Genomic DNA, 19970 nt, shown 5'->3' with positions numbered 1-19970 from the left:
TTCAGAGGAGAACTACAGGAATGGTGAGGGTGTTTTTGATACCCCTACCCTACCAAAATATAGTGAGCTTATCAATGGATTACTTGTCCAGGAGGTCATATCCTAAAACACTTAGTGCAATGAAATTGTTTTGCTAAGACACAGCTGTGAGGAAGCCACCATTGCTTCCTCAATATTTGTCAGCCAAGGATCATAAAAGTTATATGAGGATGATGTTTTGTACATTTGTGATGCTGTATTTTTATATATGGCTTTCTAAGATTTATACTCTACATTTAAAAACAATAAGTTAATCTCACTACAACCATATTGTTCAAACTTGCATTCATGTATTGATGTTTATCAATACTGAATTTGTAATTGCCATAGTTACAAAAGACACTTTATTTAACAGCTATACATTTTCTGTATGCATGTTCTTCAGCAGTTGTACATGAGCAGACAGAGGACTTTACAGCATGTGTTTGTCACCATCAGGTTAATATGGTTAGGTTCATTTTTTTGTGTGTATGCAGCTATCCTGAATCTTCTCAGCAGAGCTGTTAAACACCTGTGAAGATTTTAAATTCTTAAAATGGAGTATTTCAGGGGGAAAAATAGAAAAAATATTTTTATAGGCATTACATGATACTTGCTGGATTACTATACACTTTTTTTTTTAAGGAAAAGTGAGAGTACAACTGTGGCATGATGGAAAAGAAATCTGTTTTTTCAGAAATGCAGACCATTGAAAAACATGAACCGTCATTTAAGAGGAAAGCCATTAATGAACAGAGCTCTTTGATTCAGTGGATTTAAGATCAGGCCTTGGATAGGAAAAGTGCAAGTCTGGAATTGTGATACATTTTTATCAGAGTACAGTACTCTAAGACCAGGTTCTTCAATTATTCCACACATGGAGGGTTTAATGTTAAACACCACATTTACTTATTTGAGGATGTTTCACCTTATGTAGGATTTTGATTTAGCAGAGTGATACAGCAATGCACTGAAATCACAGTAGAAATACAAATTACACTTAGCAGAATATAGCAATTGACCATACGGATGAATCACAATACAAACATGATTCTCATTACTAGTATCTTATGATATGCTCACTGTCACAATGCCAGGCATCCCCAGTCGCTGGGAAGGAATGCGGGCTAAAGCCAGCTCAAGCCTTTCTCCCATCAAACTTCTCTTTGTTAATTGCTTAGTTTTGGTACCATGTTGGGTTGAGCACTCCCCTGTGCTGGTCTGGCTAACTCAGAAGGCATTCACACTCTTTTGCTTAAGTTCTGATTTACTGTTTGAGAACATTCATACAACCAGTTGATCCAGGCAACTAATACAGCCATTTATCTAAAACAAAGGCTGCCCTCTGGTCCCTTTTGTATTAAGTTCAGCTTTCTTTGCAACAGTGATGGTCAGTGGATTTTGATTGAATTGGGCGGGAAAGCGTCTGTGTAATAATGCCTAACATGTTTTCAGATGCAGACAGAGGTGTATTTTTACATGCATCTAGCTATGGAAAATTTGGGAAAATAGCCCAAATATTTTTTTTTCTGGTGAAGGTATTTCATAGTGAAACATGTTACTGTATCTTCTGCAGAGAAGTGTTCATTGCCACAGTGGTATTTTTCTTACTTGTGAATCTCCAGTTTAAAATCTTTTGACCTTTCTAAAGTCAATCACAAAGCTCCTGTTAGGAGCTGAAGAAGGAAGATCTTACCCTTAGCACCAAGACAGAAAGCTATGGGACGTTAATCTAAGCAATACACCCTCCTGGAAGTATACATTCCATTGGAATCTAATGTTCACTAATACAGAAACTTTGGTAGAGTTTAATTTAGTCTCTTGGAGATTTTCTCCTTTTTAAAAAACATTTTTCATATATATTTGAAAGATTCTACTGTTGCAGACAGAGCTGAACTTCATTCACCTGAACGTTATTTTGTCTATTTGCCTGGGAATAGGGCTAAATTGTAAAACAATTGCATAGACTTTGGGCTCATTAGGTCTTCATTATAAAGAATTTTTTTATCAGATGTTATGTAATTTCGTTACTCTAGAATTAATACACTTATAATAGAAAAGCATCGTACATTTCAGCTTCAGTAAGTAAAGGAGCCTGTTACAGTTCAGTAAGTAAAACATAAATGCCACAGGTCAGATAAAGCTGAAACATGTTTTTTATGCCGTTAGCTTATTTTGGATAATCCCTACAAACATTGCTGTATATAAGGTGGGACTGTGCTTTCAGACTGGTGCATACATATGTCTTCAAGTTCCTCTTTCTTTCTAAAGCAGAAAAGTAAGTGATGCCTAAAAGTCTCATGATATTTATAGCTAGGGTTCGTCAGTGGAATTATGTTTGCTTTCCTGTGGTATGACTATCTAGTCCCAAAGCAGGAGAGCATTGTCCAGTGCTGCCCTTCTAGCAACTGGCACCATGAAATGCTTAGGAATAATCATCTGCTGATGTGTGCAGTGAACTGATGAGACTTGAGGCTGTGGAGATGGTCTTGGAATTCCTCCGTGAACAGCCATTGAAACTTGTGTCCCTCGGAGCTGCTCTTTTCTTACGGCTGGCGTGGGTGTTGTCTCCATCGTTCGTGTCGAACACCACTGTCATGCTGGACTCCATTCTGGACACAGCATATAGGCTACTTTGCCGGGTGGGATGAAACCTGGCTGCCTTGAGCTCTAGCTCGTCATAGCTGGACACCTCAATGAAGGGACACCAGCGGAAAGCTCGCTTGAAGCCAGCTCGGAACCTGGGAGGAGAAATGCGCGGCAAAAGCCTGTGCTTGTGAGAGCCCACCGCGGGCCTTCATCTGAAAACATACACCACGCTGAGAGGACACTGACTCGGCTAATTATCTTGCCCCTAATCCTGTTTGTGGTGAGTCAGTGGGATCTTGCTTGACTAAAGTCTGAGTAGGGTAAAAATGACAGTGGTAACAGCTCATTTCTGTTTCTGATTTTCTATATACTTTCCCTGCATTTTAACATTGGTATTTTCCTGATGCTCGATTTCCCTTCCTTTGCCCATGCCTGAATAAACAAACACCAGCTTTCATAGCACTGTCTTCACAGAAATTGTTTTGATTTGACCTATGATGAAATCTGCACCCATATTTTCATCTTCTCTCGGCGAGAAAATTTGTAGCATTCTTTTCTCTAAAATACCATCCCAGTTTCCAGATTCCAATATCCTTTCTGTGTTTCCCTCTCTAACAGAGGTGCTTAAATGGAAATGATGTAATGACTAATAATTGTTCACATAAAATATTTGGAAATAATTTGTAATAATTAAAGAAGTTCCTAGAAAGTTGAAAACTGAATGTGAACAATGTACAAATGGGAATTTTGAGGCTTTAGCACATTAGTGCTTGCAATATTCATACAGTGTTATTTTATTTCAATTCAGAGGCAGAGATTTACTATAAAGACTTGTTGCTTTTTGTGTGCATGCATTTCCAGAATAGAAGTTAAATATATTAGAAAAACAATTATCTGTAACCTGAAAAAAACACCTTTTCACCTAGACCTAAAACTTATCAGACCTTCTCACTTGTCTTGCTTCTCTTGTTTTTGTTTCAACAATCAGCTGTGTTGTTTATTGTGTCTGTAAGCTTTTTGGAGCAATGGTTCAGCAGTCCACATTATGAAAAAATATTGGAAGAACCTCTGATAGAAATAGATTTAGTGAAGGAAGCTGTAAAACCTAAACATCTTTAGACTGTATTTTTTTGTCTCACCTTCTATCCTCTTTCTCATTCAGGGCATGTTTTTTCTTCATCTTGAAATAATGCTCTTTTTATCTGGATACGTAAGTAATATCCTAATTAGCCTGGAAGATGAGGCTGGGAATAGGTGTTATAACTCTGATACTAGATCCAGCAGATGTAACAATACTGCATGAATTGATCTGACTCCCAGCAAGAGGCTGTATTTTCCTACTGCATGAAAAGGAAGCAGATGTTCTGGCTTCTTGATTTCAATATGGAATTTAATTATAAGAAAACTTTCACCAGTATTTCATTCTTCCATTAAATTCTGAACAAGGTGACCTTTAGTGTGTCTCAAAATTATGAAATTTTTGTTGATTCATATTCTTTAATCCAGATGTTTAATTTTGCACTGTACGAGTGTCAACATAAGCCACATCAGAGAGACTGATTTTTTATGAATAACATCTTTTGTAACTCTGCCATAAAAAGTTTTTGAAGAAAATGGCAATGTTTTAGAGGTTTTATGGTAGCAATTGAGAAAATATGAGGTGTAGTTCTTCCTCGCCTGTGATGTTGTAGACACTGGACACCCAGTGAGATCTGCTTTCTCTTGAAATTAATGGGAAATTCGCTATTTGAGTTAGGATTTTGTTCTGGCATACTAAAACTTTACCTGTTCTTTAAACAGTTGTAAATGATCAAAAGGGGCAGAAGGCTGTATGAAATCAGGCATTACCTTGATATTTTAAAAGGCTATGAATGTTAAGCATCATAAGCTATCCACATCAAGGAGGCAGACTCCAGTGTTTTTACACCAATAAAAACTCGGCAGGATTTGGTCACTTCATTTTTGATTAGACTGCTTTTGACAAGTGTTGCATGATCTTTAGTGGGGTTTTATAAATATTTAACAAAATTGGTATAAAGCTTGCCAGCAATTAAACTTGACACTAGCTGCTCATTCAAAAGAGATTTCAAATAATATTTCAGATTACTTATTCAGTACTGATTCATACTGACTGAGTTTGTGAACTGATTCATTGTTCTTGGTGGTCTGTATCCAATAATACTAGAAGAAATACTGAAAAATAGGATGGCCAGGATGATGTTTGTTTAGATCCTGGTCCTACAAGCTGAAATGAAAAACATGAGTTCATTCTGCAATCCAGTAGTTTCAAACTGCCAAATATCCATAAAATCTCGCCAAACTCAACAAATGCAGTGCCTCTGAAATTCAGAGCATAATGCCTTGCTATCAAACAATACTGTAATTTAGTGTTGAGTAATGAGAATATAAATATTTGTTTTATTAGCCTGTTACAGACCTCAGAGCCCAGTAGAAATCTAATGGTGAGGTATAAAATACACAATAAATCACATTTTATATGATATCCTTCCAGCACTGAAAACAAATTTGTGGCTACAATTAGTTAGTGAACATACAGATTGCACTGTATATCACTAATGACTTTCTTTACTTCTTTATTTAATGTTTTGCAAGCCAAAAAATATTAAACTGCTTTAGATTTTAAATTTTGTATATGGGAACGGGAAGGGTTGGTTTCTGAATACTGAATTTTGCTCTGAAATTTTCAGTAGACTGAAGTATTTACTGGAAGTGTGCATTTGGTTTTTTAGGATTCATTTTAAGTACAAACCTAAAGGAAGTTTCTGTTTTGTTTTCTTTCCCACTAACTGAAAACTATTCAAGTGAAAATTCTTTGTCTTTTATCCCATTTAAACCATTTATATTCCCATTGAAGCTATGCATGCCAACTGTTTCATAACCAATTCTTACCTCTTATTAAGACAGCAGTAGATAATGGGATTGTACATTGTGGAGCTCATGGCAAGCCAAAAGCTGGCCAAATAGATTTGCTGAATGTATTTCCACCGATTCAATTGTTGATAGATCCCAGTAACCATGAAGTAAATGTGGTAGGGCAGCCAGCAGATGGCAAATGTCAGCACAACCACAATCATCATTTTTACCACCTGAAAGAAGGAAGTAATAATGCTATTTTACAATATACATTAGCCTTTTTTATTTGGACTAGCATTTCAACATCCATTAATAATTTTCTTGCATTTGATTGTTAAAGTTAGTCAAAGCAAAGGTGAATATGCTTTCATACAATTTTCCTTATAATCTGCCTTTCCTAAATTTCTGTTTATTTTCTTTCTTTCTTTTTTTTTTTCCTTGGCTGGAGATCCTCCTTTTCCTAAGGAAAATAACATGCAAATCATCTCTAGCTTTATTTGTATTGATTCTTCCAAGTAATACATTTGCTTACTTATATTTAGCTATCTAAAATATTACTTTTTTCTATACAGCTAATCATGGAATAAGGTTACAGGGTGTTTTATCTGGAGACCTCATTTTGGCCTTTATTGACCCTAGTGTCTTTTTTGGCTGTGGTCAGCAAGAATGTTCCTTGTCCTCAATCATTAGATTTGAGTAAACACTAGGTTGTAGGAAATGAGCAACTGCAATATCCTGTGTAATTTCAGAGGCTAACAGTTTCCTTGGCTGGTTTATCATTATTTGTTGTTTTTTGCAGGCATTGTAACATCTGTTAGCTACCATAGTTTCCATTAAGCACAAATGAAGAGGAGCTCTGTTTTGCACTTGAAATACAAGAAGAAAAGTTGAGAGTCATGTAAAATCTTCACTCCTGTCTTCCCCTCTTCAGCTATGCCAAATACTAGCCAGCTACCATTGTCAACACAGTGTGTCACACATTTACACAACAGAGTTTCTTTCTGTAGGTAAAATGAAACCAAACGTGATAGATCTGTGCTGGGAGGTCTCTTGTTCATTTGTACTGTGAATACTGAGGAATAATAGGGATCGCTATCAACAGTTACTTTCATTTCTCTGTACAAGCTGCCGTTTCCTACTGTTTGTAGTGTTGCCAGGAAAAAAAAACCAACCAAAACTGAAATTTCCCATACCTACACATCTTAGGTTGATATTTTTATAACATTTCAGCTAACTTAATTGAATCATTTTACATATAAATGTCATGGTGCCATCCATAACTCGTATTACATCTTCCTGTGGGAAAGATAAAGCAATTTTTCATTTAATATCTGGCACCAGTTTACAAGCTTTCCTGCTGGCTGGGACTGTACTGTACATGATTTTGCTTATGAGAATACTTATTATTACTGATACATATACCAGCCATCACTTAAAGATACAAAAAGGGCATCTGTCCACACATACAACAACATTAATAATATTTGGTTCTTCTAAAGCACTTTTCATCAGTTAACTGTAAACCATTGCAGAAGGAAGATCAGTATTATTATAAGGGAAGGCAACACACCAAAACATAGTATCACTTTCACCTTTGGTAAGTGTCCATCTGTATATCTATAGCTAGACATGTATAGATGTATATGGGACTATATGTGAGATGTCTTTTGGGGGAGGGAAGAAGTTGTGACTGTATGTGAATAGACATTTCTGGACTAAATTATGTATCTGAAATGATGCCATAAAAATAAGTTGTGAAATCACAGTCTCTCATTAAATGGCATGTCTTTTGTACTCTTTTGGGCATAACTTCCACTATTCTTCTGCTGGGGATTTACACCTGTGCCTTGCACACATTGTACAGGTAGAAGACTCAACTCCATTGTTTCACCACAATACTTAAGCTTTCTGTCCATTGATTTGCAGTTGCACTTTGCTTATGCTGTGATTTTATACCTGCCAGGAATGATAAGTATTCAACACCATTCAGGATTTCTGTAATTTCAGAACTCTTGAAAGTCCAATTACTTGCCTTGATATTTAATTAGCAAGTCTTGCAGTACCAGCTGTGCATATGAAATTATTCCTAGAATTATTTATAAATGGAATATCATAGGTACTAAATGGAAGGATTTTTGTCTACAAGTTTTCAAAGTGTAATCAGGCTAATCCGTATTTATACTGAACATTTCACCTGTGCAGTGCTTGAGAACTGAAACAGTAGAGCTTTCCAGCAATATATGTCGTTTAATCTGGTTGAACCCTGTGTCACTGATGCCCCAGAGCTGCTAGAAATCACAGTAAGAGTGCAGGTTGCCAGTTTGGCCTACTAAATTGTATTAACAACATTTTCAAAAGAAAGTTGTTTGTCTTTTTTCTTACTTCCAAATTCTTATTGGCCAGTTTTCTGTGTTATATTGAACGGCAAGGCAAGCAGCACTTCAAGAGTCTACTTAAAGGTCTCCTAAAGCTAGTAAAACTTCACAGCCTGTGCAAATAATAGCTTCTTGATTTCAACTGCTGCAGTCATAAATTAGCACAAAATGAATTAAGTTTTGGCTTAACCCAAATATAGTATTTCAGGTTTTCTTCAGAGAAACAGAAATCCCAAAATAACTATTTACACTACGACCTAAATAAAATCCGCTACTAAAGATCTTTTGTCACAATTTCAGGCGATTCAATTCTTATTTTAAATGTTTTAACTCCCCCCCCCCGCCAAGTTTTGAAACGAAAAATGCCAAATCACCCCTAGAAAAATCACATCTTTTCCTGCAAGGTTACTGTTTTGTTTAAAACAAACCGCTCATCTTTAAAAACAGTGAAATCAGCATAAAATTTTCTTGTTGCTGTTTCTGTCTGGAAATCCATGATTAAATATTAAGTCATCACCATCCTGACAGCAGAAATTTCTGAAGCAAATAGTTAAACTAGACAACAAGCAGAAGATGATTTTAGATGGAAATTAGTGTTTGATTTAATTCTGAAGTAACAAGTCACTGGAATGACAGACAGTGAAGCACACTACATTCTTAATCATTCAGGTTTGCAGCTGTTTTTCGTAAATAACAGAAATTACCTAAAAATTTAAAGTATCATTTTTCTCTCAGATAAGGCTGTATCAGTCTGAGTATCACTGAGGTGAATGGTAATATACTGATATATGTATGTTTAGAGGGAGGCACACAATGAAGTTTCCTTATTAATGTGTAAAGTGTTTTTTCCTGGAACAAAAAAGTGCTAATTTTTCCAGCAAAAAGGGACCTTTAAGAAAAGTCAAGGTTAAACTGTCATTCTTTTGAGTATTTATGTAGCACAATGCACTCATTGACATATTACCTAAGAAGATAAGTCTGTGTGGCATAAAGTTGTTTGAAACACAGGGCAGTTACAGTTGAATTTGAAGTCAACCACAAAAGTTATGAGAGAAATCAAAAAGCACTATTCTGTCCTTGTTTCATCAGCTGAGTACGTGTTGGCAGAAATGGAGAAAAAGAAGAATAAAAGGAAGCTGAAAAGGAGGGAGATTATTCCCAATTTCCTTTCCTCTTTCAGAGACAGGCACATACACACTGTGCAAGGCCATAGCTTACTGTTTATGGCTGTAGTTCTTGTCCATCCCCTTAGTCTTTCCAGTGTTCAAGTTACATTTCCTGATGATATCAATAACTATGAACAGAAACTGCCTTCAGGGTCTGTAAACCCGGAGCACTTGATTTTACTTGGTTTAAATCCTGAAGAATGAGTGCCAGTAAACTGTTAAGCTCAATTAGGGCACAGGGAAAATAAGGGAAACAGGCAAAGTATGAATTTGCTGCAAAAGCCTGATTGTCTTTTCCCACTACACTGTGATGTTTCACTAAAAAATCTCCAATGACACTTTGCAGGTTCAACTGCAGAGTATAAAGACCCTCAATGATTTTATTTTTTTGGAGTACTTAGACCTGTGGCTCTGACAATACAAAGTTATTTTATTTTGTTTCTTTTTAATATGCCTGTTCTGCTTTATTTTGGGGGGGATATTACGATTTTTCAATTGCTTTCTCCTCGGTTCTGTGTTGCATAGAATTCATTAATAAGGGTTTGCTCTTGTGCATTAGGAAACGTTTCTAAAGCAAGGAAACCAGAAAATTACTGAATTCTGTTGTGCTTAATCTCTAGCTCTGTTCCTGCCACCATTTCACCACGAAGCTTTCCAAAATGTGTGATTGCAGTGAACACCACCAACCTGTGTCCCAGTGGCACTGTTTTCCCCTGGTCTTCTGTTCAGTCTCTTTCTGTATTGTGGGCAGCATGGCTGGAGGAAAGTTTTTTTTTTTCTGTTCCAGGACTTTTGTTAAAATTAGTTGTACCGAGTCTCTCAGTTGTGCAACCTCAGGCAAGTCTGGAGGCTAGATTTGCAATATGATGAAAAATCAAAGTATTTTATATTTTGATTTTCATTGACATGTTCTGCTGAAATTGTTGCACTTCTGCCTATGTCTAAGAAAAACTATGTCTATAAAAAAAGTTAATTTATGTGCTATGTAGTCTTGCCTGTTCCTTCAAATACTTCCTTTCTGAGTAAGAAGCATTCTTTCATTAATGAATGATATGTAATGAGAAAAAGATATATTTAAAAGAACAAACCAGGCATAAGTTCATTGGAATTTGAGTTTGCAGGTTTGCTTTTGTTGTGAAACATTTGAAGCAGTAAAAGTGAAAAGGAGCTAACAGATTCTGCTGCGCTTGGAAAGAGCAGCAAATAAATTTTTTTTTCCGCCTGTTTTTATTTTGCATGAAAAATAGCTAGAAAAATGAGTCTGATTTAGATGTAGCATTGAGAATAGCTCTTGAAAGACTAGGAATAAAATACACTTTTCTGAGAGACTCAGTTGCTGCTGGGGGGCTATAGCAATTCGCATTGCAAGGCATTGATTTGCCATCAACACCCAAGACTTAGGCCACAGAATCATTTCCTTTTCAATCTGCTCTGTAACTCCTTATTTCCTTTCTAAGTCATCTTTGATATTGCTGCTTCTACAAGGTCAGGAATTTGGTTTCTGATTTAATTTGCACCAATATCGCACACTATAATTTCATTAGTTTCAGAACTTTTACCCCTAGGTGTTACGCAGATGTAAATGAGAAGCAGAGCAAATACTTTAAGAACACATACAGTGTAAGAATGTCTTTGTTTAGCCACCCATGGATATTTTTTGTCCATGAATACAACTTAAACACAGTTCACAGATAATCTCTGGGAGTTGTAATGTGTTTCTCTTTCTGCCCTGTGCTCTTTTGGAAGAAGTAAAATACCAAACTAACATCGCACAAAGTATTTCTCCCAACGTGTTAGGATGCAATCAATAGATCCACTTCCCAATCCTGGGGACATACATGGTACTTGTGTACTAAGCACAAGCACCAGAGAAAGGAACACCATTATGTCTTTTGCTTCTCCACAATGCTTAGTTGGAGTAAACCATCTATCTTTTGCAAGAAAATTAGGATTCAAAGGTAAGCTACTGGTATTAGTACAAAGATAGGACTGATTTCTGAGATGCCAAGTGCTGTGGGTTTTCATATAATTTTGACAAACTCAGGGATTTTCTGTGCTCTTTTAGCCTATAGAAAGGATAGATTCTTTATAGCTGAAGGAGATGCACATTTAGAAGGAGAAAGAATCAGAGAGCTTGGAATTCTTTCAGTCAGGTAAGGTACTTGTCAATTCTAGTGCTTAACAAATCATTTTATTCTTCTGACTTATACTTTCCATCCATTTTTTCTCAGTTGCTTGAAATAAAGAAACTACCTTTCATTTCAACTTGCATAAACCCTTGCTGCGGACAGAATTCACAATCACTTACTTTGTTATTTAAACTGTAAAGTTGAAGAAGTTATTCTGTTCTAGTATGAAGTACTTTGAATCAGATTGCTGTCTTACAAATGCTAAAATGTGGGGTCCACCCACCAAATCAAAGCAATTTTGACATTTTTCATGAATGGTCTTAGCTACTACCATTTTAAATGATGCTTTTCTAATGTTGCTTCTAATGTTGTGTTGTTTCTAATGGAACACAGCTTTGAGTGTGACTTTAAGGTTCTTTCAACATGTCAAGAAATATCTGTTCCATTGAAGAAAAGGGGTAAATCTTTTGCTCAGGCTTTTTTGCTTGAGAAGACATGACTTTACAAGCATCTGATTGGGGGTGGAGAGGAAAAGTTGCCACAAGTCTTATGTTACTTTATCTGAAGGAGATGTCTCAATTTCTCACAAGAGATTGTTAGATATTAGACAATATGTTAATGTCTGCTGCTCAAACTAAAAGAGTTTTTTTCTGTAACCTAGATGACAAGTAAAAGTAGATGGCTTTGTAGCATTGCCTTGGTCTTCAGCATGGAGTAACATAAGAAGATTATGTTCTTTAGAAAATGACTCTGAGTGGCTGTTGTGAGATCAGCATTACTGGATATGGTTATCCACCTGAGATCTAGTTCTGAAAAAAAGTGAAAAGCTGATCTAGTGCTTTTGTACTTAAAATTCACACCATCACTTATTTTACAATAGTTTCCTTCCTGACCTGAAATGAGTGATAGGGCACACTTCACTTCCATGCTTCCAAGCAGAGATGAGATTTGGCATGGGGGAAACAAAGTAATCATATCTGCTTTTGTTTTCCTAATAGGAGTAGTTGGTTCTTAAGTCTACTTTCTGCCACAATTCTGAAAATGTTCTGGGACATTTAATCCTCATTGAAGGCTCTCCCAGAACCTTGCCAATGTTGAATTTTCCATATAAGACTTCAGAGGGATTGGCACATGTCATTTTTTTCTCTTGGAAACTAGACCTTATATTGAACAGTGCAATAAACCAATAAGGCTATGCTGAATTATGCCAATGAATTATGCAAAAGCATCCCTACACGTGGTTTGCTTTATGTGGACTCCTATCAATGGAAACTGTCCTCTTGAACCTAAAATGACATGGTTACCTTTGGTTATCTTCAAAATAGGAGCACAGGCCTACGGTCTTTTGGATTGTTTTATTTTCAGCTTATTCACCTAGGGCAATTAAGTAAATGATTTATATAATTAGAAACCATTTTAATGTTTACCATATTTCTCTATAATTTAGCATAAGAACATCATGGGAAAGATTATTTAATACGTAGTTTGGAAAACCTCCTTCTTCTCTTTTCTGTTGATAGGAATAAAATTGTGTTGCCTGAAGATGAAATTAATTATTCCTGGACTGTACTTTTTAAAAATGCATGGCAAAATTCTGCTCAGAAAAAAACCCATGGTTAAAGCTATAATTTTATTGCCATCATAATTATGCATTTGCAACAGTAGTAACAACTTCCCTTTTAAAGTTTGAAGCAAAAGTGTTTATTGCCTCCTAAGAAAAAATAAAAAAAAAATTAATAATGTCCCCCAGTCTATTTTCATTTAAATTGAGTTGAAAGGAAACTGTTAGTGTCAGTGATGCTTGAGTTTTATATTTTGTATTTGATGCACTTAGTTTATTTTTGTGACTCCACAAATGACTGTACAAGGTTATGAATTTATTAGGAGAAGTAGACTTGTAACTCACATACAGAACATTTTGGAAATATTTGGTCAGTAAAAAGGTGGTATATGCTCTGATCAATTATTCTTGCTAAAAAGTATCAGTAGTGTCATTGTCCTGACAGCATCTGCTCTTTCTGCTTTTGTACAGACATTTTAGCATTGCTTCAAGTGTTAAAGTATCCCCACTACTTGGCCATAATGGTCAACACACCGATCACTACTGCACTGGTTTGACACTCCTGTGGTATAAGGTATAAGCTGACCCATGCCAGGATGGCTGAAACTGTTTCCTAGGAAACCTGCTCCACAGCCTGTAGAAATCAAAGAAACTCTTTCTATCCACCCCAGAAAATAAGTAATGACATAAAGGTGCTTTGAATAGGTTGTTTACAATGTAGCAGTACAGAAACTTCTAAAGCATGAAGTACTTAAGTTAAACGATTAAATTTGTTAGGTGAAGGTATCAATAGACATAACACAGACATCCCTCTGTGTCTAGGTGATAATTTTGTCCTGCTTCTAAAAAGCACATTCGGAATATTGAAGGCTCTCTGCAGTTCAGCTCCTGCCACCATTTGCGATGTCTCTGGGCTGTTTCATCTGGTTTCCTCTTTGTAAGTTTATGCTGTAGCAGAAGTTTAGTGAGGTCTCTCACGCTAAGTCTTGAGGAAGTAGTCCCATAGCCTTCTGCTTTAACTCAGGAAAGGACGTGCTGGAATTATGTTTTCTTTTTACACAAATAGCAACATGTAATGAATGTAAAAGTGAAGTGTATAAGTGCAATACTGGAACTGCAGTTCTGCTCAGCTGAACATACAGCTCTTGGCCCTGTAGTACTCCAAAATGACTGATTTGTGTCAGGTTTCCCAGAATTTTCACCACACAGGTGCTGGGCACCATTCCAGAAAGCTCAACAGACTCAAAACTCATGCTCTAATTTGTTCACGACTTCCCTACAGGGACTTAATGAGGAAGGGGCTTCTTATGAGCTCTCTCTTACCTGTATATATATATGTATGTACGCAGGGCTATACATGTGGTTGCAATTTAATATATGTAATGGGATAACTTTGACTGCAGATTAGATGAGACACATTCAGAGACAACAAAAGAGATTTGAGGTTTTCAAGGTTTGTTTGTATGCTGGTGAAAGAATTTGCTTAGAACTTAAAGAACATACTTTGTCCTGAATGTGGGATATTAAGGTTATCTGTCTGGAGGGTCAGGTCCCAGACTTGAACATGGGGAGAAGTACACAGAGGAAATGAGGGCTGTCTAAAAAAAACCAACTCCATAGTTTAAAACATTGAGATCATCATCTCCATGCTCAAAGTCTGAATTTTGAAAAAGAGACAGATTTGGTTTTCACTTGTCTTTCCGGTAGGAATCTTGGTTTTATTATTAAGGAACGTGTATAGTTCAATTCAGCAATGCATTTAAAATGACACTGAGTTCACTAACATTAGAGTGGTTTGTTGAAATTTTTGACCTGTTTAATCCAGTGTTACTTCCATTCTTAAAAATATGAGGCATTACTAAACAGAAATTTTTGCCCTAGGACTGTGACTAAATATTTCACATGAATTTTCTGCCACAAGTGATCAGAAATATAGAAATACAGAGGAGAAGCATCACAGAAATTCTAAGTGCACAGTCCTGAGCCTAATCACTGACCATGCAGAACCAGTCTGTTAACTCTGCCCCTGAAGTGGAGCTGTTGCCAGCTGTTCTATAAGAAAGTTTTAACCAGAAAACTTGCATCAGTCTGTCAGTAAATAGTTACACTGTGCAAGGATTATGCACAGTATAAAGCCATTTTTAGAATTTACTGTTCTTTTACTCCCCTGTGATTGCTGCTGGAAGCATGGATGATGAGTGTGGAGTGATGTGTTCACAGTTCATAGCTGAGTTTTAGGAAAACTTGAGCCGACGGATGGAAGCTGGTACTGCTGCTGAGTGTGCTGTAGCTATTTGGTAGATAGAAAGCAGAGCAGGGCAGCTTCCAGTAATTTCATTATATATCACTGTTTTAATGCTGTTCAGAAAATTATCAGAAGGTCTGACTTTATTTTTCCTCAGTAGGAAAACTTGATCAAAATGTGGGCAAATTATTAAAAATAGAACAAATTCCCAGAAAAAAAAAAATATCATGGGAAGGAGAAAGGATGAATCCTGGATTTCCAGAGTTCTAAGCCCATAAAATAGCTCTGTAAAAAATATTTTGGTTTTAACATGCAATCAAAATAATTCCCCAGTACCTCATGTTCCAGTCTTTCCCTAGGCAACTGCTAAGCATGTGAAGAGTGAGACAATAAAATGAAAATTATGATGCACAACATTAAGAATTACTTTGCTCATTGCCTATATTTTCAGTAGGTATTCCATCCATATACTCAGTAATGGAAAGGGTTTGACAGAACTTTTTAAAACTTAAAAAAAAAGTTTTCTCAGAGTATTGGTTATGTTGCCTTGTACTTCTGGAAAAAAGCCTCTCTGTGTGCATGTGTTTAAGGAGGGGGTCATACATTGTCATTAATGTGTTGATGTTGCAAAAATTTGAGAATTTAATTAATGGTAAAGAAAAATGCCCAAATCAAGTTTTCCTGTCAATATTCTATTTGTATTCTTGCTGAGAATTTTAATAGCTATGAGAATGTATTACTGATCAAAATAGGAAAAGAAATCTTCTTCTGCTAGTATTTTCACCAGACAGATATTCATATGATATTCTGGCCGCTATTACCCTTTAGAAGCTTTTGTTAAGCTTGTGGGAAAAAAAGGTTAAAAAAAAATCCCTATTCTGCAAGCTTTTGACTGTAATAGCAATTACTTGCAAGTGGTGACTTTTACTACTGTGTTAACAGCAATCTGGTGAGTCTGGCAGGGTATCTGTCTTTATAGGTATGGGACAAAAATGTTATGCTCAAAACATTAGTGGAACACTAATATTTGCAGTCTGGTCCAATAATCTACTTCATGACCAGTGCTGACTCACCCATGCAGAGCCATAGAGAAGAACAACAGACAGAATTACCATCAGTGCTTCATAGGAAGCATGCTAAGAAGCCGTGCTACATCCCTTTGTGTAACTTCATCTACAATGTTACAAAATTGGTTTTAGGCATGTGTAACAAGTCAGGCTCTAGCTTCATTAGGATTGGTTTGCATTTACCATGTTAACAAGGATATTTCATACTTCCCATAAATTGCCAGAGTTAAGGATATCATAGTAAGAGATGCCCTGAAGCAGAATCAGAGGAAACCCATCTTTAGTTATTAATTTTTGCAAGTAACTTTTACCTGTTGCATTTCACTACTGAGCATGACTTGGGAAACACTTTCACTGGAAAGGTATTAGAGAGAAACAGGTTTTATGAGAAAGTATTTAATACTAACCTCCCTCCAAACCAGGATATATTCTGTAGGTGTCAGTCTTGAGATCAGCTGCATTTAATGTATTTACTGAGGAGTTTAGTACAGAAGAATAAGAGCATGCCAAATAAATTTGGTGAAAACAAACTTTTGTACAGCTTTGCTGCTACAGAAGAAGAACTTGGATGTTGAAGAACTGCAGGAGCAGAAATGCAACTTCAAAGTGCTAATCATATACTTCGTGTGGTACCTGTAGTGATTGTGTCTCTAAGTGGGGTCATGGCAGTGACAGATACCACAGAGGAGATAGAAACTGCTGGACTGGTACTGTGCTAGTTTTGGGGATTGTTTTACACTGTTCTTCCATAGGTAGGGTCATACTCAGAAAAATTCTGGGATTTGCTGGATTAAGGACTAATAAAATTTTTCTGCTGTGAATTGTGGAATTAAATGTTGTGAACAAATGAGGAGACAGATGTATTGATTCATTACAGCACAACCAGGTCGTGAGTTTAATGAAAAGAATAAATGAGATATGAGGAAGTTCCAGATGAGGCATTTTCAGTGGAATCAGGAAAGTGTTATTACCACTATGCAGGACCATGGTGAGACTTCATTGCCAGCATTCCTTGTCTGGTTTTTGTCACTTGTTGCATTCAGATGTTGTTATATTAAAAGAAGACCAGAAGCATTTGTTTCATTTGTGTAACAAATGTAATTAAAGGCTGAGAGAGGATATGGCTATAAAAACATCTCTAGAGGTGGCACCACTGAGGGATAAGAAGTAATTAATTAAGCTAACAGAAAATAACAGCATAAATAGAGCTGTCCATAAATAAATTTGGCCTGGAAACTGGAACTCTTGGAGTGGTGAGATTTTTAGAACACTTTCCACTAGATGTAGCAATCCAGAAAGAAAAATGGTTTTAAGATGGAGATTTAAGATGATATCGGGGGAATTCTGTTAGGGTTGCCTGTGATGACAGGTCTTGGGCCCTGAGGCTGGTTCCTGTCCTGTTCTCATTTAACATTTTAATATTGAAAGAGACAAACTGACACTCAAGGAGTAAGTGGACAAAGCTCTGGGCACAGTTCAACATCTTCCAGTGTCTGGCAAACAAGGGACGAGTTTGCTTTTGGAGGAGCCTTTCAAAGATCCTGAGAATTTCTTCTTTCTGGTTTGCTTTTTCTTTACTTTAAGCAAGAAGTGTGACAATGTGAAACACAACTACAGTTGTGTTTAAACTGTGTTTAAAGTTTTAAACTGGTGTTTAAAACTTGCTGTGTCTCATTGATATGAAAATCTTCAAATGGATTTAATTTCTAGAGTCATTTCACAAAGTCTAAGATATATGACTAGGTGAATCTAACCTCAGAGGAGACTGACTTAAAAGTATGAGATCATAAAGTTAGACTAGTTTTATGATAGGGAAAACAAAGACAGATTCAGAGCTAATGACTTCAGAAACTTTTAGTTCAATTTTTTGTATTTCATGTAGAGGAAAGACATTGTATGACCCTAACAAGCTGCCACTTTGGGTGGTATTTTTGTCACACCTTCAGCTGCCTAAGGAATAAATCAGTGGATATTTCCATGTAAGGACTGGAGTCATTAAAAAGCATCTCTGTTTTTTTCAGTTCTTGACTGACAATAAAGCAGTGGAATGTACAGAACTGGTGCTAGCTGAGGTAAATTGTCCTTCAACCTGATATTACGTAGTCTTTTTGCTTCTTGAATGTGCTGAACAATGCTTGCTAAATTTGTGAATGGCTGCATGGAAGTACAGCTATGGTTTTCCACCACAATAAAACTTTGGCCTACAAGGCACTCATAATGCATCAGCATTTTGGATAAATGGTAATTTAACTGTAGCTGTACGAAATTTCAGATAGTCAAGCAATATAGCCATCCATGCAATATAAGTCATAGTGCTGTGACTGTTAGATTAGTGAGACCAGCTGTTCTTCAAACAGGGTTTAATTCTTCAGCTTCCTCTTCTGTGTTGTTTCTGTGCCCCTATATTTTTTCTCCATTTTATTTTTATTGTCAATCTCTGCAAAGTCAAAAAGTAGACCCGTTTACAGAAGAGGATTACTGATGGACCAAAAAATTACACAGGCACCTATTTTTGGCAGAAGATATATATTATTCCTAACAAATTGAATTTCTGCACCTCAGTACCCCCACGACAGAATGGGTTGTTCCACTTACCACTCTCAGAAATGTAAAATCAACAAAAGGGAAAGGGTACCTTCCCAGGGGGGAAGCGCATGTGCCCCTTTGTGTATGTTTGCACAGTTCTGGAGTGGGCACCTTGTCAGTATGTAAGCAAAGTGCTCCTACATCACCATGGCAGTCATTTTTGTCCATGAAGCACAAGCACAAATCAATCTACAAGGTGGAAACATTCATGCCCATGAATCAATAAGTGGTGGGAAAGGCACGATGGCAATGTAAGTCTCTTCCACAGTCTGCTGTTACATGGCCAATTGGATGAGCTGTAATCAAGATGCCTTCCCCCTGTATCTGTGTGCTCCAGGACTTGGTTCTCTTTGCATACATAACATGGAGAAGTGAATATTTAGACATACGTGCAGCCTTGGTAGACCATTACCTGAATAAAGGCCAAAAAAATCTGTGGTTATTACTATCTGACTTTTAAAAAACATTCTTAGGTGATGATTCAGTATAGACCAGGGTGTCAGCTGTGAAGATTTGGCTACCCCTTGAAGTCTGTAGTACAAAGCTGTGTAGAGTAGTTGATTGCAGCTGGTGTTTTTAATGGAATTTAAGATAATCAAGTTATATTGACTTTCTGTCATATTAAACTGCTTGACTCCCTTATGCCACTTTGAAAATGGAATATAACATATAAATTATTGGAGACTGGAATTCTGGTCCTCATGCTGGGAAAAGCTAGGAGAAGATGGATTGCTTAAATAACTGGGATGATATTAAACTTACCATGTCTTTGTGCAGTCCCCTGGGGTAGCAATTATTTTCCAACCTTGAAGAAGTCTGAACAAATGTCTAGGATAAAAGTGGAGTTTCAAGATGGTGTTGGCAGGAAATAGGAAGTCACATGCAAGACAAATCCTTGGACCCAGAGTGTCAAAACCTTTTGTTTCTTATGGCTGGATGCAAACTTTGACATGAGGTTTCATGAATGGGGCAGTATCTAACTAGTCTGTCTGTCTAGACTTAGTGGTTGCTTGTTAAGAATAAGGATCGTTGATTTCTGAATTACTTACCAAGTGACATGTGAGTTCATAGTGTAATATTCTCATCACCTATTTTTGATGAATAAGCTTTATATTATGAGTATGGTCTTGTTTTTACAAGTCGTTGTCAGCCTTTGTGGATGCTCATAAAGAATTCAGTGTTTCACAAGTTTTGGTGCTACACTGTAATGTTTTGGGCTTTGACTCTCTTGCTCCCCCCCCCAGTTTAACAAAATCTGCCCCTTAATAAACTACTCCACAGTGAAACATTTCAGCTTCTTTCTTTCATCCTGACCTGGTCAGCTACCATTAATGCCAGCAAAAGTATCATTATTTCTAAC

General features: G+C 36.6%; 1 protein-coding gene across 1 annotated transcript in view; it reads right to left on the bottom strand.

Moving 5' to 3' along the window:
* Positions 1-779: 779 nt before the first annotated feature.
* TACR3 (tachykinin receptor 3) overlaps positions 780-19970 on the bottom strand; it is a 43745-nt gene continuing 24554 nt past the window's right edge. The window contains exons 4-5 of the mRNA XM_009918492.2: positions 5518-5714; positions 780-2759 (exon numbers count right to left, since the gene is read on the bottom strand). Of these exons, the coding sequence (XP_009916794.1) occupies positions 2444-2759; positions 5518-5714 (513 nt within the window). The 3' untranslated portion in view covers positions 780-2443. The remainder of the gene's footprint in view (positions 2760-5517; positions 5715-19970) is intronic.

The sequence above is a fragment of the Haliaeetus albicilla genome, chromosome 1 (assembly GCF_947461875.1).
Source record: "Haliaeetus albicilla chromosome 1, bHalAlb1.1, whole genome shotgun sequence".
NCBI lineage: Eukaryota > Metazoa > Chordata > Aves > Accipitriformes > Accipitridae > Haliaeetus > Haliaeetus albicilla.
This window is presented reverse-complemented; position numbering and strand designations above follow the sequence as displayed.